The sequence below is a fragment of the Primulina tabacum genome, chromosome 7, assembly GCF_025594145.1.
Source record: "Primulina tabacum isolate GXHZ01 chromosome 7, ASM2559414v2, whole genome shotgun sequence".
NCBI lineage: Eukaryota > Viridiplantae > Streptophyta > Magnoliopsida > Lamiales > Gesneriaceae > Primulina > Primulina tabacum.
Window position 1 is genome coordinate 29,600,325 of NC_134556.1, and position 18,631 is coordinate 29,618,955.

Genomic DNA, 18,631 nt, shown 5'->3' on the forward strand with positions numbered 1-18,631 from the left:
GTTATTCAGTTTACACAAATTAAAAGGCTTTCCAATTAGTCAGTTTTCTTAACGAATGATTATTTCGATTATTTTTCGCTTGATTTAAAACCAAACTCAATATAATTCATCAGTGTTAACATTCTTAGAACACGAGCTATTGAAGCTCATGAAAAATATTATGTTTGAAGCATCTTCGCAGGTGTTAGAACTGAACCTTCAATTGGTATCAGAGCTAGTTGTTCTAAGAAAGACATTTGAAAGTTGATATTTTAAATTTTTTTTAAAATGGTATTTAAAATGGGTTTCAAAATACTCTTAAAAATTTTATATGAGTTTACCGTGGGAAGAGAGATGATTATTGGATCTGCAACTAATATTGTAGTCACTTCTCTCGACTCCATAACTTTGATGTTTTAGCGTCTTAAGGGTTTTGATTCCAAACTGACAGCAGAATAGCTAAACTGATCAGTGTACAAAATTTAAGTTGACAGAGTACCAGTTCAGCTGATCAACAGACTAAACCCAACTACACTGAAATGTTGGATGATTAAAAGCATAATCATAAGCAGTATACCGCCGCTTCATTGGCATATCAGATCAAATAAATTATCAATGTGGTTCAGCATCAGTTGAGTGCAGTTTTAGTCAACTCGACCAGTTAGCCAGCACATAGATCAAGTCCAAGGCAAATTAGCTGCTCTTCTAGCAAAGAAACTCAAGATCAATACAACATTCAAAGCATTCAAGACAACCAGTTGTTGGTATATCCAGTTTTATTATGTATAAACTGAATGATATTTGATGTTGTTTAAAAATTGCTATTGTAGTAGCAATTTCTCTTCACATGTTGGTGTGCTTAATGTATGATACAAGGGACGCTTATTTGATTAAATAAACATCATGTTTATCCAGTTAGTTTCTATGTAACTAAACTGTTATCCTAAGATTTGTTGCCTAAACTGCTTGAATGTTAAAAAATGCTAAAATTTCATTAATTCAAGTAAATGATTATATTTTTAAGGGGGAGTTTTTAATTCAATTCTTGAGGGGGAGCTTTCGTATTCTTCGAACTGAAAAATGTTTTAAACTCGTTTTCAATTCAGTTCTTGGGGGGAATTTCCATTAATTATCCTTCGAACTGAAATTATGTTTTACTTAAATGTTTAAATATTTTTTATTCTCACAAAGGAGGAGAATTAGTTTTATATTTTAAAATTTCTTTTAAAATCTCAAGTTTTGTGATCGTAAAAAATGGGGAGATTGTTGGAACATTTCATGTTCGTTATCTTGATTTTGATGTTAACAAAACTTATTATTTTGTTTCTAATAAATTTACTTAAGTGCGCAGAAAGCTACCAAGCCAAAATTGAAGCTATGGAGACGCAAACTGAAAGTACCAACTGATTGCTCAAACTGAACTAGTTCAACTGATATATCAAAGACCAATTTAACTGATTGTCCAGCTGATAGATAGTTCAACAGAAGACCTTCAGAAGCCCGGTCAGGTGATGAAAAGCTCAACTGATGAAGAGCTCAACTGATGAAGAGCCCAGCTGACCAGTTCAACTGACCAGTTCAACTGACCAGTTTAGAACATCAGCAGGAGCCGACCAGTTTGTAGAACACGACAAGCTTATCTAAGTGGAATCCAATTGTGCACATTAAAGAAAGCAATTGTCCAGTCAAAGGACAATAATGGACGTTGCAGCAGAGCTTAAAGTCAAGACGTTTTAGAGTGACTGTCAGAAAGGACAAGTCACAAATATCGAGGAACGGATTCAACTACAAGGAACATGTTTGATGAGTCTTGATGAACGGTCACGAAGCCTCTATAAATACAAGATCAAGACCATCAACAAACAAGTGTTTGAAGAACAGAAAGAATAGAAAAATAGGGCATGCCAACAGCTTAGTCTAGAAGCAAAATTCTCAGTGTGTGAGAACAATTTCGTGTTGTATTCATAAGATCAGTTCTCACACAAGCACACACCATCACTCACATATACAGAAAATTGAGCTTACTGAATAGTTGAGTGAGTCTTGCACAAAGACATTAAACTTGCGTATGTAGTCTTTAACACATAGACGTTAAACAAGTGTTGGCTAGAAGGTGATACTTTCAGTCTAGGCTAGGAGTTCAGTTAAGCAGTGGTGTAAGTCCTATGCTGAGTGGGTTTGTACAATGTGCTGTATAAATCAAAGTCTTCTAGTAGATCCTACCAGAGGTGGTAAAAATGGTGACGTAAGAGCAGTTGAAGTCTCCGAACATCCATAAACATATTTTGTGTACTTAATTGTTTAACTATAATTTTCAAACTGATTTGATCAGTTCAGTCTGTTATCAGTTCAGTTCTCACCATAACTGAACTGATACATGCAAGAACTGAGCTCTCTTATTTCAGATATTCATTTTACACAAGTTAAAATGCTTTCAAATTAGTCAACTTTCTTAACGAATGATTATTTCAAGTATTTTTTGCTTATTTTAAAACCAAACTCGATCTAATTTATCGGTGTTTACATTCTTAGAACACGAGCTATTAAAGCTCATCAAGAATATTGTAGTTGAAGCACATTCACAGATATTAGAACCGATCCTTCAACATGTCTCACAAAAATAAATGAGTGAAAACATCTCACAAAAGATCTTATTTATAATGGTTAACAAATAAAGTAATTTCATATTAACATATAATTTCTCTATTCATAAATATAAGAGAAGAAATAAATTAAACTCGGATTAGAAATATTTGTATTTAAAAAGGAAACTAGGGGCATATATGTGTTGAAACAGTCTAGCCTTGGCGCAGTCCTTCGCCACATGGCGTCACCCCGTGTTTGGGTGGGTCGGCCCAGCCGGCGCACGAGCATGGTGTGAGATGCTGACGGGCTGAATCATGATACGCTTCTCTGACATCCACGTGCTCATCTCTTGGCTTGCTTAAATATTTAATCAAAATTGGCTGACTCGTTCAACTAAAAATAACAAATTAATTAATTTACAATATATATATAAGTTCACTGCGAAATTTTTCATTTTTGGATGGGATTTTGATTTGATAGCTCCACAAGTAAGCAAATAACCCAACTACATTTCATCCTCGCCAATGGAATTTTCGCTAAAATGCAGAACACTTCTAGTTAAAATTACTTTCATATTCCATATATTCATTCTTGAACATGATATAGATGTACTAAATATCTAACATCGACTACTAAATTAAATAATTAAGAGTTGTATATATAAAATTGGACAACTATCTCTTTTTAATCTAATTTTTGAGTTTTAATTAAGGTCAAGTTCCCATCTTTATAAAATATGTTAATAAATGATTAAAAAGATGCACGGGAGAGTGAAGAATCTATATGATTGTGAAGAATATATATATCAGAGATTTGGGGGACCATTGAATTGTTATATAATATGTCAGATGGATTCATCCACTCCTTGCCTCAACAGACAAAGTACTTAGTTTTTCTATTTCTTAATTATAAATTTCCAGTTGTTGTCTCATCATATCATATACAGATAAATGAAACAAACCCTTTTTGTAAATTAAATTATATTCCACCTGGCATGCACACATATATCCATCCATCCCCAAAAAACAAAATATATAACACAACAACTACTCCATCCACCTTCTAAACTCACAAAAACACACACACACACACACATATATATATATATACCTTCTAAACTCACAAAAACACACACACACACACACACACACACACATATATATATATATATATATATATACACACCATCCATGCACTACTAGTTAATTAGAAATTGATTTCAATATTCTTGAGTTGAACACAAATATGGAGGGGGTGATTCTTCATGATGATCAGAAACAAAGATTTAGCGCAAAACAGATGGCTCCAATGTTAAACAGGAAATCACATACTATATCCAAATTGAAACCCAAAATCCGAATAATCCACATATTTGCACCAGAGATCATCAAGACAGATGCTACAAACTTTAGGGAGCTGGTCCAAAGGTTAACCGGAAAACCCACATCAGAAAAGAAGACTACTGTCATCCGATCACCAAAGCCTAATGCAAACAACACGCTGAAGGGAGAAGATCAAGAGATTTGGACAGGTAGTGCTGCAGCAGATTCATTCTCAGGGGGTGGTTTCTTAGGTGATTTCGCCGACTTTGATGGAATTTTCATGCAAGACCTTCATCAAACTTCATTCTTGGAAACTACCACCTTCATTAATTAGTATTCCATCAGATTTATTAATTAGCTTATTTATAATATATTTATAGTATTGGTTGCAGTAGTAAGTACTATATATTAATTGTTACAATTATTCAATTTCTTGCTTGCAGAGATTTAATTTTTTACCCATCTCCAAAATGTGTTTTCATGAGTTTCAATTCGACTCCTTGATCTCCATATTGTTGTGGTGTTTTCCCTTGTTATTTGGATAGAATAGCAAGATGCAGTTTATATTAACTTAATTGGGGCTTTCAAAAGAATATATTAACACAATATTCTAAATTAATCTTTAATTACATTAATTTTAATTAAAATTATAATACATTAGCGAAATTAGGGGTAAACAAAGTTTCTATTAAGCCAAGATAACTAACTCTACCTATTTTTATTTCCGAAATTTGGTTTTTATTCTTATAAAAATCGATTATATTGTCTTACTCGATTCGATCTTGGTTATTTTTATAAAAAAATTGCTAAACCAAATAAACTATTTTTTTAACAATAATACATTTTTGTTGAATTCAATTTTATACTAGATTTTTTTGAAATATAAAATTTCAAAATTTTTTCCCTAAAATTTGGTTAATTCATATGCCAATAAAAAATAACCATTTATATGAGCTTTAAATGAAAATTTTGGCATGCTGAAATTGACAAAAAAATTGGCTATTCGTTTTGGTTCGGTCAGTTCGATTTTGATTGATTCGTGGGCATTCTGTCAAAATTGAAAAAACCCAACTAAATTATCCAATCCAAATCCAAATAGATGGAATTTTTCCAATCATACCATTTGGCCAAATTTTTCACTAAAATACTAGAAAAAAATATAAAAACTACATATTTTATAATAAAAAAACCTAAAATAAAATTGAATTTCATTTAAAAAGTTGGTTTATTCGGCGGTTTACTTGTTTTTTAATATTAAAAAAACAAACAAAATCTATCTGTATAAACCGATTTAATCGATTTTTAAAAAATTAAAAACTGCATCAAATTTACAATTAAATCAGTTTGGTTGGTTTCATGGACATGATATCAAATGTATATATCAGTAGATTTGGAAACATGCATGACTAAAATAAAAATACTAGCAATTAAATCCAGTCAGATAATAAAAGAAATCTCTAAACTTTTCCATTATAAGGAGTAAATACATGGTTCGCAAGAGAGCTATAACCCTATATAGCAGGTACAGAGACAAACAAGTAAGCGTATGGTTATCATATCATTCTCCTAGAAATGAAGATCGCAAATGGTGATGGAGAGTGTAGGCATGTATATCTGAAGGACTTGTCCCAGGCCTGCCAAAAACCAACAAAATCATTCTGACTTTACTTCAGAGAATGTAAATCACTTCAACGACCTAATTCGTATTCAAAATTTAGATCCGGCCAGACAAAGGGACACACAAGACTCGCGTTTCAAAGGGATATTAGGCTCCTAACCATGAATACACATATTTCAGCACCCAAGCAGTGCATAGCATGGATATTTTTCTCTCATCGCTTTTTAACTGAAATAAATGCCATTTCTAGCTGTTCAATTCAGTCAGTTACTTGTTTCTTTCCTCTTCTTCCTCAGAGAAATACATTAGTTGGTGTATTCTTGTCATTGCATGCAGGAACGAATCTATCGCAAGGGTTTAATCCATGAAACAAAAAGAATACGTGATGCAGTGGATGAGATTGTGTTTACATAATAAAAAATAGGCATAAGTAGTTTGAGAGCAAATTGATGTTAGAACTCTTTCCTCATGCAATAATACTCAACCTGCATCCTTCTAAACAGACGTAAAATTGTTAATTGTTTACCAAAATCTTTCTCCACACAATTCAATTCAAAATTGGATTTTTCGATAAGCATAAAACTTAGGCTGCTGCAACATTCTGCATGACTTTTTAAACCACCAAGAGCAGTGCTTTCCCCTCAACTTCAGTCAGGGAACACGGTTCAAGAAACACCCGAGGAGAGATGCATGCTAAAAAGGATCTTATTGCCCAACTATCTCTCAATAGGAAAAGTAAGGCCACATCGCACACTTAAATTGGTAAATATATATTACCTCTTGTTAATAATGCCATAGTGAAACCCCATTCTTCCAACTTTTCTATCTTCAATATACTACAACCACGATGCAGAAACAAAGACCCCAAGTCAGTTTAAGGAAATAATATGAACCGCGGTTGCGTTTGGATTGAATGATATGTATTTGACCTGACTATTTGAAAATGGAGTTTCAGATTACTCCAATCTGATTTGGAATCCATCATATTGTTTGAAACAAAAACTTAGACCGTAATGAAAGGATTTGAAATTCACCAAATCCAAAAGTATCCGAAACAGATATGATGAATTTAAAAATTGATTTGAAATTCTTTCATCCAAACGCACCCCGAGATTATTGGCTCAGCATTTGAAATATAAAGCTACCAATTTTAAAGTGACCACCATAGATGAGAATGACAAAGAATCAAAAGGAATATCCTCAATCGTGAATAGTTGACATTCTGATGATTCTGGACCCGGTGAAAAGCTAGGTCTCTTCAACTTGGCTAAAAAAATAATGTAAGTCTGTTCCATGCAAAAAGAATTGAATAAATGAAGATGCCAACTGCTAATAAAACTAGATTAAAATATTTCTTCTTACTTGGCCAATAAGAGGTATATCCAACTGAGCAAATGGTGATAAAACTTCTACTTCAGCATTTGCCTCTTCCCACGTTTCCCTAATTGCTCCTTCCGCTGCAGACTCCCCGATTTCCATGTAACCAGCTGGAAGAGTCCTGTATTTTGTAGCAAAATTAGGGGGAAAAAAAAGAGGACCAAAAAATGGTGTATACAGAATAAGCACCATCTTAGAGAAAATAGAATGTGTATCAATATGAAAAAAGAAAACAAAAAAAGAAAACAATAGGACTGTTAAGATGATTATTTTTCTAGGTAAATACCAAATGATTAAATGCTTACCAAAGACCATATGATGGATGGATCTTTCGCTTGCATAATAGTATTTTGTTCTCATGCTCAATGAGGCAACCCACAACCTGTTCACTCACATCACACTGTGATATAATACTATTGTTGGAACCTCAGCAGTAGTTTTTCTATCTATCTATCAAGCAGATATTGAAACAGCTAAAAACTTGGAAATAATCATACACTCGTCGCCGACAAAACGAATATGCGTTGAATTCAAATATTCCGAAAATAACACCAATTTTTTTGCAGAACTTTTCACCAGTAAACCAATTTTGGTTGTGCAAAACACCGTAAAAAATAACCACTTCAAACATCAATGAGGTTATAACTTCCTCTGCGTACAAGGAAAAGTGAGAATGTACAATAAAGCAAATCCCCAATGAAAAAGAACGAGCTGCCTCTTGTTAAGCAATAACACGATCAACTGATCACAAAATGCTTGTAATGCAAATAGTTTTCATCTATCACTGCAAATAGTTTTCGACTATCACTGAAAATCTCACCATTTTCGGGTTCTCATAAGCAATCTTTCCACACAGAGTGCAAATGGCTCTCATCTTCTCCTCTCCATCAGGTATCTCGTGCTTTGTTGGGCCACCACATGACTGGCAGAAATTAATCTTCTTATTACTGCCCTGCAAAGTAATACCAAGTTACGAATTGAAAGGAAAATTAAGGAAAGACTATCAGCACAAGATGGAATTCAACCCACACATGCACTTGACAGAATGACCAAGAGTAAAATTCAATCCAACACACGTAACATTGAATGCAACAAAAAAGTTGCGAGAAAAGCACGTCCAAAGAAACATACTCCTAACAAAAAAGATGGAAATCTATTCACAGACATAAAATTCCATAGTTTCATCAGAGTATTTATACACCAATCTGTACCACAGCTATTGATGATAAATATAAAATGCTCGGGGAGAAAATACATTGGCAGACTTAGAAGGAAATTCTAATCTTCACGAATACTAGATCCCGTAAACAAGAGAAGAACTAATTATTTCTTGGATAACTTATTGTAAGCACTTCAACTACACAGCTAATGTCATCCAATAACAGCTTATCTCGCATGGTCAGATTTAAGATCTTTACGTACACAGTTTTATCAGTGATTGTATGTCAAAAGAAAAATAGCCCTAGTCAGTTTTTGGAGAGGGTATTCCATCGTTATTTGAAAACTTCAGGGGCAATTCGAAAAATTAAGGATTGAATGACACAGCAAATTGACTAATTCAAGTTCAAAATAATCTCCAAGGAAGAAAATCTCAATCCAATCTAGACTGGTTATTCAGCAACGCATTTACGAAGAGGCAGCAGCCATTTAGAATGCGCAGCCACCGTAAACCTTTTAAGCACACTCAACAAAGCACCAGTACCCAACTGAATAAACAAGAATATACTCATCATAAAAAAGTGCCCTAATGCATCAATTTGTTTTAAAGAATGGTTTTATTAAGAAATTAAAACCATAAAACAAACAAAAGAAGAAGCACTCACAGTTGACTGAAGCACAAGAGATGCAGAAGATGAAACTCCATCCGGGCTTGCCTCAGAACGTATGTGGGACGACATCTGGAAAGCTCTAAAGTTGCGACCTTTGCGAATTTGAAAAGACAAGAAATTCGTTTCCGACAGTTGTGAAAATGAAAAAAGAGTGGTTTTCGTGGGTTTTCTTGAAATGAAAGAGACGCCACAATTCGAATGTGGGGGCTTCTTCAACCTGTGGGAAAGGGAAAAACATCCGGAAGAAGATGAACCAAGAATCTGTATTGCTTTAAGCATTATCATTAATTAATATATTAACTAAATTGACTACCGGTGCAGCTACTGAGCATAGATGAGATTGAGTGAGAAATTTAACTGGGGGCAAAATGAGAATTGGGGATGGCGATCCGATTGAACAAGGGTTATGGCCCATAAATCATCAAACTCGGGCTCTGACCTGTAGCCATTTTCAATCGACGACACAACTCTCTCTCTCTCTCCTATTAATATTTAATATAATAAGTAATATTTTTAGTATAAAAAATAATATTTTATATGAAGTAATTTAAATAAAAAATTTGTCTCATAAAATTAATTTATGAGATCATCTCATCAAATTTTTTATGATATATATATTAATGTATCCAAATCGTGGGTGTAGTCTTTTTTTAATTAATTTAATTTATGTTAAAATAAGAGGTTTTTTAATCGTTTTATGTTTAAAATAAAAGTGTAGTATAATTGTAGAAATTAAAAATATATTTTTTTTATAAAAAAATAGACTATAAATTTCATTCCAAAAAATAGAAATTAAATTTTATTTTTCTTCAATCTATTTTATATTCTATTAATAAATATATGAAAAAACAAAAATATATTTAATGATAAGGATATATGTGTAAATTCATAATTCAAAGTTATATATTTATAATGATAATAATAATAATAATAAATAGATAGAGTATTGAGTAAATCTTTTGTGAGATTGCGATAACTTTTGTGTTAATAATTGAACTAAGATAATTAAAGTAATAATATCGTGTATATATATATATTTATATATTTTTTTATTTGCTATAAAACATGTTGTGGATAAAAAATTGAAAACTTTGATACTTTACATTGTCGGTCCTATTATTAGGTGATTTATTTTAAAAACTTGTTTTTTTAAAAAATATATTGTACTAAATTAATATTTCTCTTGCTATGACCTTGTTAGAATTACTTGCAAACGATAAATTATTATTTTGTGTACCCACGTTACTTTATTTATATTTATATTTTTTGATAATTATTTTAAAAAAAAAAACTCAATTTTCACCCCTATAATTGATTTTCTAGCTCTGATGCCTCTTATTTTACAAGAGAAAAAGGGGTTCAAAAAATAATTATTAAAAATATAATATAATACAGAAAAGAAAACGTGTAGATTATGGACTGGGCCTCTTCTCTACCATCCCGTGAAACTGATCAATCCTATTGATATTTATCAGAACAAATAATATTTTTGGGATTGTGTAACATGAAACTTTATCAAAAGTTAGTTTCATTTTTTGGGAAAAAACTCTATCAGAACTAAATCAATCCTGCTAATATTTTGGGGGGAAATGTTAGTTTCATTTTTTTGTCACTAGTTGACAGATTCTTATTATATATTAACGATCGAGGCACAAACATTGCGTATGTAACATGATATTGGATATTTGATATGTTGCTTATTCAATTTATAGAATGAATGTTGGATATCTGTAATTTGATAATAATATTACATTATGTAAATTATATAATGAAATTTTAGCTCTTACATCAATTTATACAATGAATTTTGGATATTTAACATGAATATTTAGGCGGTGGTGCATGTATATAATGTTGAAAAAACGAATGCTAACAACAGTAGCGTAGAAATGGATTCGTAAAGATAAAGCATTAACCGAAACAAATGTATTTTTTACAGTATGACTATCGTGTAAAAGAAATCAAAACCAAACCGAGGACCTGTAGCAAGGCAGAGCAGAATAGCAAGAAGGGGCAGAAGCAAAATGCAGGAGATAGTGGATTTCGGTGTGTATTTCTGGCTTTGGCACATCCCCTATTTATACATGTCGATACTAGCCATATGAAAGGCCAAAGGTTGCCATAAAGATGGCATACGCGCGCGCACAAGTCAAGCCTTTTCCTTCGGTGTAGGAATGAAAATATAAGCGTGGAAGGCAAATCAGCACAAAGAAAGAATAAACATTTTTTTTGGGAAAAACAATTTAAAACACTAAAGACATTAATTAAAAAATTAACAGTTATTTGTTTGAATCTTACCCGAAATTTCATTGTAGGAGAATAATTCAATAAATTAAATAATTTCATGTTTGAATCTTAGTTTTGGAATATGATGCAATATAATTGAGAAAGAATAAAAAATATATGAATAGATACTTTATAATTATGTGAATTGAATTTGAAATGTAAAATTTGAAATAATGTGGATTAAATAAAAATCCTAAAAGATAGGAACAAATCTAGTAAAAAGTATGTATCGGATTTAAAATTAAACTAAAAATATAAATATAAACTGCATCAATGATTTAAAGGCAAATTTTCAATAACTCTCTACTTCCCTTCTCAATTTTATCCTTACTCCCTATCCCCATAATTCTTTGTTTTAACTCCCCAATATTTTAAAATTTACAAGAATACCTTTACCTTTTTACATATGGTACGTGGCATTGTTATACCTATCGAGCCTATTATTGAGGGCATATAGCCCCAAAATATACAGCTACGCAAGGTTTTCTTGTCTATATATCCATCTCAAATGATCGATTTTTTTTATAAAAGGCCCATCATGCTTCCGTATAATAAATTGAACAATTTTACCTTTGACCGGAATGTCGTCGGGTTATATCCACCGGGTTTTACAGACCGCTCCTCACAGCCTAATCACGTAGTCGCAACATATGGTTCCTGACGAAGATTCCTTCAACAACACTTAGCACAACCATGTTTCGTTTCCTACCTCTGGGTGTATAGTAAAATAGTTCAATATGAAATTAATACATGAGAGGGGCAAAAGTCTTGGTTCTTTTATTCAAACATAAAAAATATTATTACATAGTAACCTCCTGAAGAGGAGGAGAAGTAGCTGAACTTACAGCTCACATAAACTTGAAAGAGAAAATATTACAAATGTTTTGAAGAAAAACGAAGAGGTTGAATGATGTCTTCATCTTCCCTCTGCCATCTTATTTATAGAAGCCCTTTACGGATTTGAATCTCGGACTTCAATTCCTGACATAACTTTTATTTAATGCCTTCCAGCTGTGGTTGTCATTATCTCTTGAGTGGGTCAAGTGAGTGGTTGAGTTATCCCCCCACTTGAATTTTCTTCTTCCTAGATTATTAATCTAGAAATAGCTCGTTCTTCTGACCTTATCTCCTGGCATAACCAGTAGATATGTGTTTGTATTATATAGGCTGAGATCTCATTCCTTTCTTCTTTTAACAGTTTGTAGAGATCTTTAGTATTCATTATCTGCTTTCTTATTCTCTTGATGCGTCTTTTAGAAATATTTAAATATGTATAATACATTTTTCTTCAGGTTTCGACTTTGTTCTTGTTTATTTTTACTGGTTCTCATTTACTCTATTTATAGTTGTAATTGAGTCCAATTTTCTTTGTTCATTTAGTGGGTGAGTCACATGCTCACTATCTTTTGTCGGAGAATCTTTTGCTTTTTTTATCCCCAAGAAAAAGTGATTAAGTTCACATGTCTACTTATTTTTATCGAGAAATCTTAAACTTTTGATTTTCCCGAGAAAAACGTGGTTGTGGTCCTTCACCACTCGGTCATGTCTCAGCAAGATGCTTCATGTCTGATCGAGGCTTGAAGCCCTTTGCCGAATTCTGGCTCTTTTTTATTCGGGCACTCTAGGCAGATTTGTTCTGACCATCTTCCCACATGAGCATTTTGTAGAATTTCCGACGAGTTTCTTTACTCCCCGGCAGCTTGCTATTCCATAGAAGATTTCTTTTCTTTTCGAATAGATCTTCTGCAAAACTTGTGGTTTTTCCTGTCATAGTATTTAACAAGAATGATCCGTTTACCGAATTATGATAAAATTTAAACCGAAACTTGACTTTGTCCATCTCAGTAAGACAGACCCATAGACCACATGCTCTTCTGGTGGAAATGTCATCTTTAGTTATTGAAGCAACAAGGGGTGTTTCTTCTGAAGAAAGATCCTTGATAAATTTATGAAAATTTGTATATGACCTCCTTAGCTTGATAAAATGAAAGGCTTCGTGAGGGTCTTTTCCTGCTGGTTCTGGTGTTGTACTAAAAAGTATAGCTCCAGAATATCTCCTTTGGACAAACAATCGTTATTTGCCCAAGTTTCATGAACAGCTTCCTGGATCCATTTTGGTAGGCCTGAAATTTCTGGGAAGCTTGGTGATGTGGTATAAACTGAGGCAAGAGCCCTGAATTCATACCAAGCTTTGACATCATTTGGATATGAATTTGGTTTCATCCATACCCTATGATATTTTCCTGCAACATCAACCCTGATAGTAGCTGGGTTAATGGGGTTAATGCCTACTCTTGTTTTCAATTTCTCCCAATTTTGTTGGTACACCTGTAATGGAGAAATTGTAGCTTCATTAGTACCAACCTTAGATTTACCCTCGTCAGTATTTGGTCTAAGATTGATCTTTCTCTCTTCAAACCCTGAGGTGAAGGATTGACTTGAGGACTCGAGATAAGGATCTGGAGTCTCAATTTTTGTTTCAGCCGACTCATCTGGAGATGATCCCAACTTAACACTTGTACGAGGGGTATTTGAATCCCCTGCTCTAGGTATAGAGTCTTGTAAACGAAAACTCTCCATTTGGGAAACCAGTGGCTTCTCAATGCCTTGGAGGATAGACCTTTGCATTATAGACCATAACGGAGTATAAGCATGTAAGCATCATGTAATTCGATCAGATACAATTCTCTTACCGGCTTGTTGTAGTCTTCCCGCAACTTCTGCGTTTAAGACCAGCTTGTTAAACTCGTTTTGAAGCATTTCAAGGTGTTCCCTGAAATGCCTCTGCATCTTGATAATGACATCGATATCACCGTTGTCCATCTCTTGTTAAAAAATCTGCAAGAATATTTTCATGAAATTTGATTATCCCAATATCAAAAATATAATTCTGACATAGTGTTTGCCATCTTAATAATCTTGCTTTTCTCATGTTTAGATTCTATTATATTCTTTAAGAAAGCTTTTACTTGTGTATTATTAACTTTCAAAGTGAATTTCTTTGCAAGTAAAAATAGTGGTCATTTTTCAAAAGCCATTTTAACTGCATAAAATTCTTTTTCGTTGATATGTCATCTTATGGCTTCTGCATCCGAGAAAAGTCCATTGCAATATCTGCATGGCTGTTTTTCCTTCTGGTGTGAGCTTGGTTAAAAAATGCTGCCCACCAATGATCACTGGCATCTGTATGTAATATTAGATCATCTTCATCTTGAGGAAGAGCCATTTTCAGAAGATTTTTACAAATCTCCTTTAGTTGGCTAAGTCCCTGTGTGTGTTCTTTCGTCCATATAAATTTCGCATCTTTTTTCGGTAATGGACTGAACACTTTCTTGCATTTTGCTAGATTTTTGATAAACATCCCCGCAAAATTAACAACTCCTAGAAAACTTTGAAGTTGTTTCTTTTCTTTTAACTCGTCTTGAAAAATTGATCTTGCAAAATTATTCCAAACTCATCGATTTCTATTCCTAGAAATTTGATTTTTCTTGTGGCAATGACTGCTTTCTTTTCTGATAGAACCAGCCCTTTTATTTTACAAACATCAGAGAAAATCTCTAAATGTTTAATATGTTCTTTTATATTTTTAGATGCAATTAACACGTCGTCAATATAGATAAACATAAACTTAAAATAATCTTTAAATAGATTATCCATTTTCCTTTAAAATATCTGGGGTGAATTAGCCAATCTCATTGGTAATACTTCCCAAATATAGTGCCCTTGTGGTGTAGAGAAAGCTGTTAATTTCTTGTTTTCTTCCTGCATTCGAATCTGGTAAAATTCAGACTTCCAATCGAATTTAGAGAATATCTTTGCATTGCGTATGCAACTGATTAGATGTTCTCTGCTAGGTATAAAATACCCATCAAACTCCAGAATCTTATTAATTTCTTGATAATTAATAACTAATCTGGGTTTGTTCCTTTTTATTTCACCATGATTTCTTACTAGGAATCCTGGGCTAATGTATGGTGATATTCCTGCTTTGACTAAACCAAGGTCCAAATGTTCCTTGATTATAATATGCATATCCCTTTGATCAATTATATTCATTGGGATATGTTTGCATCGGACAAATTCATACTCTTTTCCTTCCTTAATTTTAAGGCAATCTTTGAGTTGATTTTTGTCCCACCATGCCAAGGGATCTTCATTGTAATTTTTTTTTATCCTTTTCTTGACATCTTCCAATGATATCTTAGATTCAAACTCTACTTCATTTTTATGTAGAGCTATCTTAAGGCATTCTATTTCTTCTGGTTGGAGCTATTTATCTGCTCTCAGTTGGAGCATTGTTTCTCCAACCGTCTAGAATCCTTCATTTTTGGGTTCAGAAGTTTTCCTTCATCACCACGCTTGCTGCGAAATTGTATTGACAATTTTCTGTAAAATGCCTCTCGTAGTCACTGGACTATGATTTTTTGATTACAAGGTGTTGTAAAAACTAATCTTCTAGTCTCATTTTCTTGAGTATATGATTTAAACATTTGTAGGAAATTATTTCCTAACAAAATATCAGCTCATGTATCATGAAAATAAATCGGTGGTGTTTTTACCTTATACCAAGGTGTTTGTCCAGCACCTCCAATTACGATTTCAGTCATCTTAATCACTTTGCATAAGATTAAGATTCTTCTGAAAAAATCTCTTCCAGCAATATTTGATAATTCTTCTTCCAAATTATTTCGAAAAACTCCTCATTTTGCTGTACAGATTGCAGCACCTGAATCAATATAAGCAGCAAAATATTCTGCCTTATATTGTTCATATAACATTCCTACTAGAATGTATATCGATAATGGGCTTGTGGTCATTGGATTTTTCACATCATTTTTCACATCCTATCATCTGCCATAAACTCCATTACATACTCTAAACGTTTCCAAGGTTTGTGTTCCTCGAGAAAGTCTAGTCCAAGAACCAGTCAATCTAGTTCTTTCCTTGGAATTCCTTTGATATGAACTTCAATTCTCCAATATTAATCATTATTTGGTAAGTTCCTATCATAGGTTGTTCCAAATAGTATATAGTATTACAAGAAAATTGATTCTTTTCTTTCGTAATATCAAATACTATTTCTACTTCATTCCACCATTCTGGGCATCTAAGCTTTCCTATGGTAGAAAAGCTTTTTGACTCCTGTTGGGTTTTTTGGACAAGTGTTTTTCCCCACCTGTAACTTGTAATTCTATCTCCTGAAAAGATAGTCTCCTTGATTCCAATCTTAGACTTTGATTCCTTTGTAGAATCAGTTTGTCTTGTATTTGGATATTTGTTTCCTATATTAAAGGAAACTCAACTCTTTCTGGATAAATTGCCTGGGCAACTTTTCCACATATCTCTGTGTGAAGAAGTATTTGAGACTCTTTTGATTAGTGAATATCTGGCATTTCTCGTCGTGCAAATAATGTCTCCATATCTTCAACACAAAGGCAACAGCAGCTAACTCGAGATCATAAGTCGGGTAGTTCTTCTCATGCACTTTCAACTGTCTGAGGCATAAGCTATAACCAGACCTTGCTGCATCAATACTGCGGTTAAACCGAGCTTAGAAGCATCGGTGTATAACACAAAATTACCTTGTCCTGATGGCATGGATAAAACTGGCTCTGTGATAAGATCTTGCTTCAAAGTATCGAAACTCTTCTGACACTCGTCACTCCATAAAAATTTAGCATTTTTCTTAGTCAATAAAGTGATCAGTGACACTGCAATCGAGGAAAACCCTTGAATAAATTTCTTGTAGTAGCCTGCGAAGCCTAGGAAACTACAGATCTCTGACGCATTCTTAGGCTCAACTCATTCCTTCAGTTGATGATACCTAGAACATAGATCTATCTCAGAGAACACTGTAGCTCCCTGTAACTGATCGAATAAGTCTTCGATCCTTGGTAATGGGTATTTGTTTTTTATTGTTACATTGTTCAATTCTCGGTAATCGATACACAACCTCATGCTTCCATCATTCTTCTTTACGAAGAGTACTGGTGCGCCCCATGGTGAGAAACTAGAGTGGATGAAGTCTTTGTCTAGGAGCTCCTGAATTTGCTGCTTGAGCCGAACGGTACGGCTCCTTAGAGATTGGAACAGTTCCTGGGACAAGGTCAATGGCGAACTCCAACTCTCTCTCTGGTGGAAGGCCTGTGACGTCGTCTGGAAAAACGTCAAGAAAATCGCTGACAACTGGTACATAATATATCGATGGGGTGGGTGCATCAGGTATTGAAATAATACTGGCCAAGAATGCCTGACATCCCTTATGTATAAGTTTTCGTGCCTGCATGAAAGAGATCATGCGACGGAAACTTCTCCACATGTCTGGCTCAAAAAGAAATTGCTTCATGCCCAACGGTCTTATCAACACTGATATTTTCTGAAAATCAATTAGAACTATGTTCTTCGTCAGTCAGTTAATCCCCAAAATAATATCAAACTTTGGCATTGGAAATACAATCAGATCAGCGTAAACCAGGTGGCTCTATAGTTCAAGATCGATATCTCTGACCACGCTAGTAGCTGATACTCCTCCCCTGACTGTCATGGAGTAGTTCGCGTCGAGTCCAATAGACTGGACATCCAAATAATTAGCGAATGTCTCCGAGATAAAAGAGTGAGTGGCCCCGGAATCTAATAAAGCCTTCGTGGCCACTTTCTTTATAAAGATATTTCCAGTCAGTAGGGTCATGTCTGGGTTTGCCTCCTCGGCATGCATAGCGAACACTCTCCCATGAGTTGGCTGCCTCCACTGCGGGCAGTCCTTCAGCATGTGATCACTGGCCCCACACATGAAGCATTTTCCCGAGCCCCATAAACACTGCCCCATATGATGACGGTTGTATTTCGAGCACGGTGGGTACTCACCAGACTTCTGAGAAGCCTTCTTTTGCTGAATAGGACCTTTGCCTTTCGGCGGTCCTTGGAACAACCTCTTTCCCTGCTGACCCTGGAAAGGCCTCTTAAATTGCTGCTGCTGTGAATGGTGCTGCTGGGGCGTCTGATAGGGTCTCTTGCCCTGCATGTCATTATCGATATCTTTTTGGTCCTGTTTAGCCGCCAAGGCTCTCGATACCGCAATAACATAGATAGTAGGACCAGTAACTCTAACATCTCGGCGCAAGATCGGCCGTAATTAATCAATGAATTGCCTCAATTTTTCCCTGTCATCGTTCACAATTAGGGGCATGAAGTGACACCTCATCTCAAATTTCCTCAAAAATTCGGCTACACTACTATCCCCCTGTCGCAAAGTCGTAAACTCCCTGGTCAGTCGGGAGCGTACTTCCTCAGTGAAGTACTTGAAGTAAAACAATTCCTTGAAACCCTCCTAAGTAAGGGTCTGCAAATTCACTGACACAGACGCGCTCTCCTACCACAGTCTGGAGTCCCCTGTCAACAGAAAGGTGACACATCTGACTCTGTCTGTATCATGCAGATCCTTAAATGTGAATATCACCCCGATGGACTTAATCCATCCCTTAGCTATCATCGGGTCAGTAGTCCCCGAGAACTCCTTTTATCCATCCTCTTGAATCTCTCATACACCGCCTCTGGCGAGGCCGGCACCGCCTCTGGCCTGGGCGGCCTCGCGCCAGTATCTACTCCAGCATTGTTCCCTGCAAACTGTGTGAAGA

The 18,631-nt window shown here is 34.5% G+C and overlaps 2 protein-coding genes across 4 annotated transcripts; one reads left to right on the top strand and one right to left on the bottom strand.

The window, feature by feature from the left end:
• The first annotated feature begins 3,810 nt into the window (after nt 1–3,810).
• On the top strand, nt 3,811–4,221 carry LOC142550665 (VQ motif-containing protein 25-like). Its single transcript, XM_075659741.1, has one exon. The coding sequence runs from the start codon at nt 3,811–3,813 to the stop codon at nt 4,219–4,221; it is 411 nt and encodes a 136-aa protein (XP_075515856.1).
• A 1,111-nt stretch (nt 4,222–5,332) lies between these two features.
• Nucleotides 5,333–9,173, bottom strand: LOC142551222 (nudix hydrolase 23, chloroplastic). 3 transcript variants are annotated; one of them, XM_075660339.1, is made up of 7 exons: nt 8,706–9,170; nt 7,703–7,834; nt 7,188–7,264; nt 6,868–7,003; nt 6,651–6,791; nt 6,283–6,341; nt 5,333–5,521 (listed from the first exon to the last, which is right to left on the bottom strand). In XM_075660339.1, exons 1-7 carry the CDS (start codon nt 8,994–8,996, stop codon nt 5,446–5,448), a joined length of 912 nt encoding a protein of 303 aa, XP_075516454.1. In that variant the 5' UTR covers nt 8,997–9,170; the 3' UTR covers nt 5,333–5,445. The 3 variants fall into 3 exon arrangements, with proteins under 3 accessions (XP_075516454.1, XP_075516455.1, XP_075516456.1); XM_075660340.1 differs by having other exon boundaries at nt 5,333–5,583; XM_075660341.1 differs by lacking the exon at nt 6,651–6,791 and having other exon boundaries at nt 8,706–9,173.
• Nucleotides 9,174–18,631: the final 9,458 nt, after the last annotated feature.

Bases quoted from the DNA above. Each gene is read 5' to 3' on its own strand.
- LOC142550665 (XM_075659741.1), top strand. From the start codon at position 3,811: ATGGAGGGGGTGATTCTTCATGATGATCAGAAACAAAGATTTAGCGCA.
- LOC142551222 (XM_075660339.1), bottom strand. From the start codon at position 8,996: ATGATAATGCTTAAAGCAATACAGATTCTTGGTTCATCTTCTTCCGGA. The intron at 7,835-8,705 runs GTGAGTGCTTCT...ATTACTTTGCAG, and splicing joins CTCTTGTGCTTCAGTCAACT to GGCAGTAATAAGAAGATTAA. The intron at 6,342-6,650 runs GTAGCTTTATAT...TCGTGGTTGTAG, and splicing joins TGGTGGTCACTTTAAAATTG to TATATTGAAGATAGAAAAGT.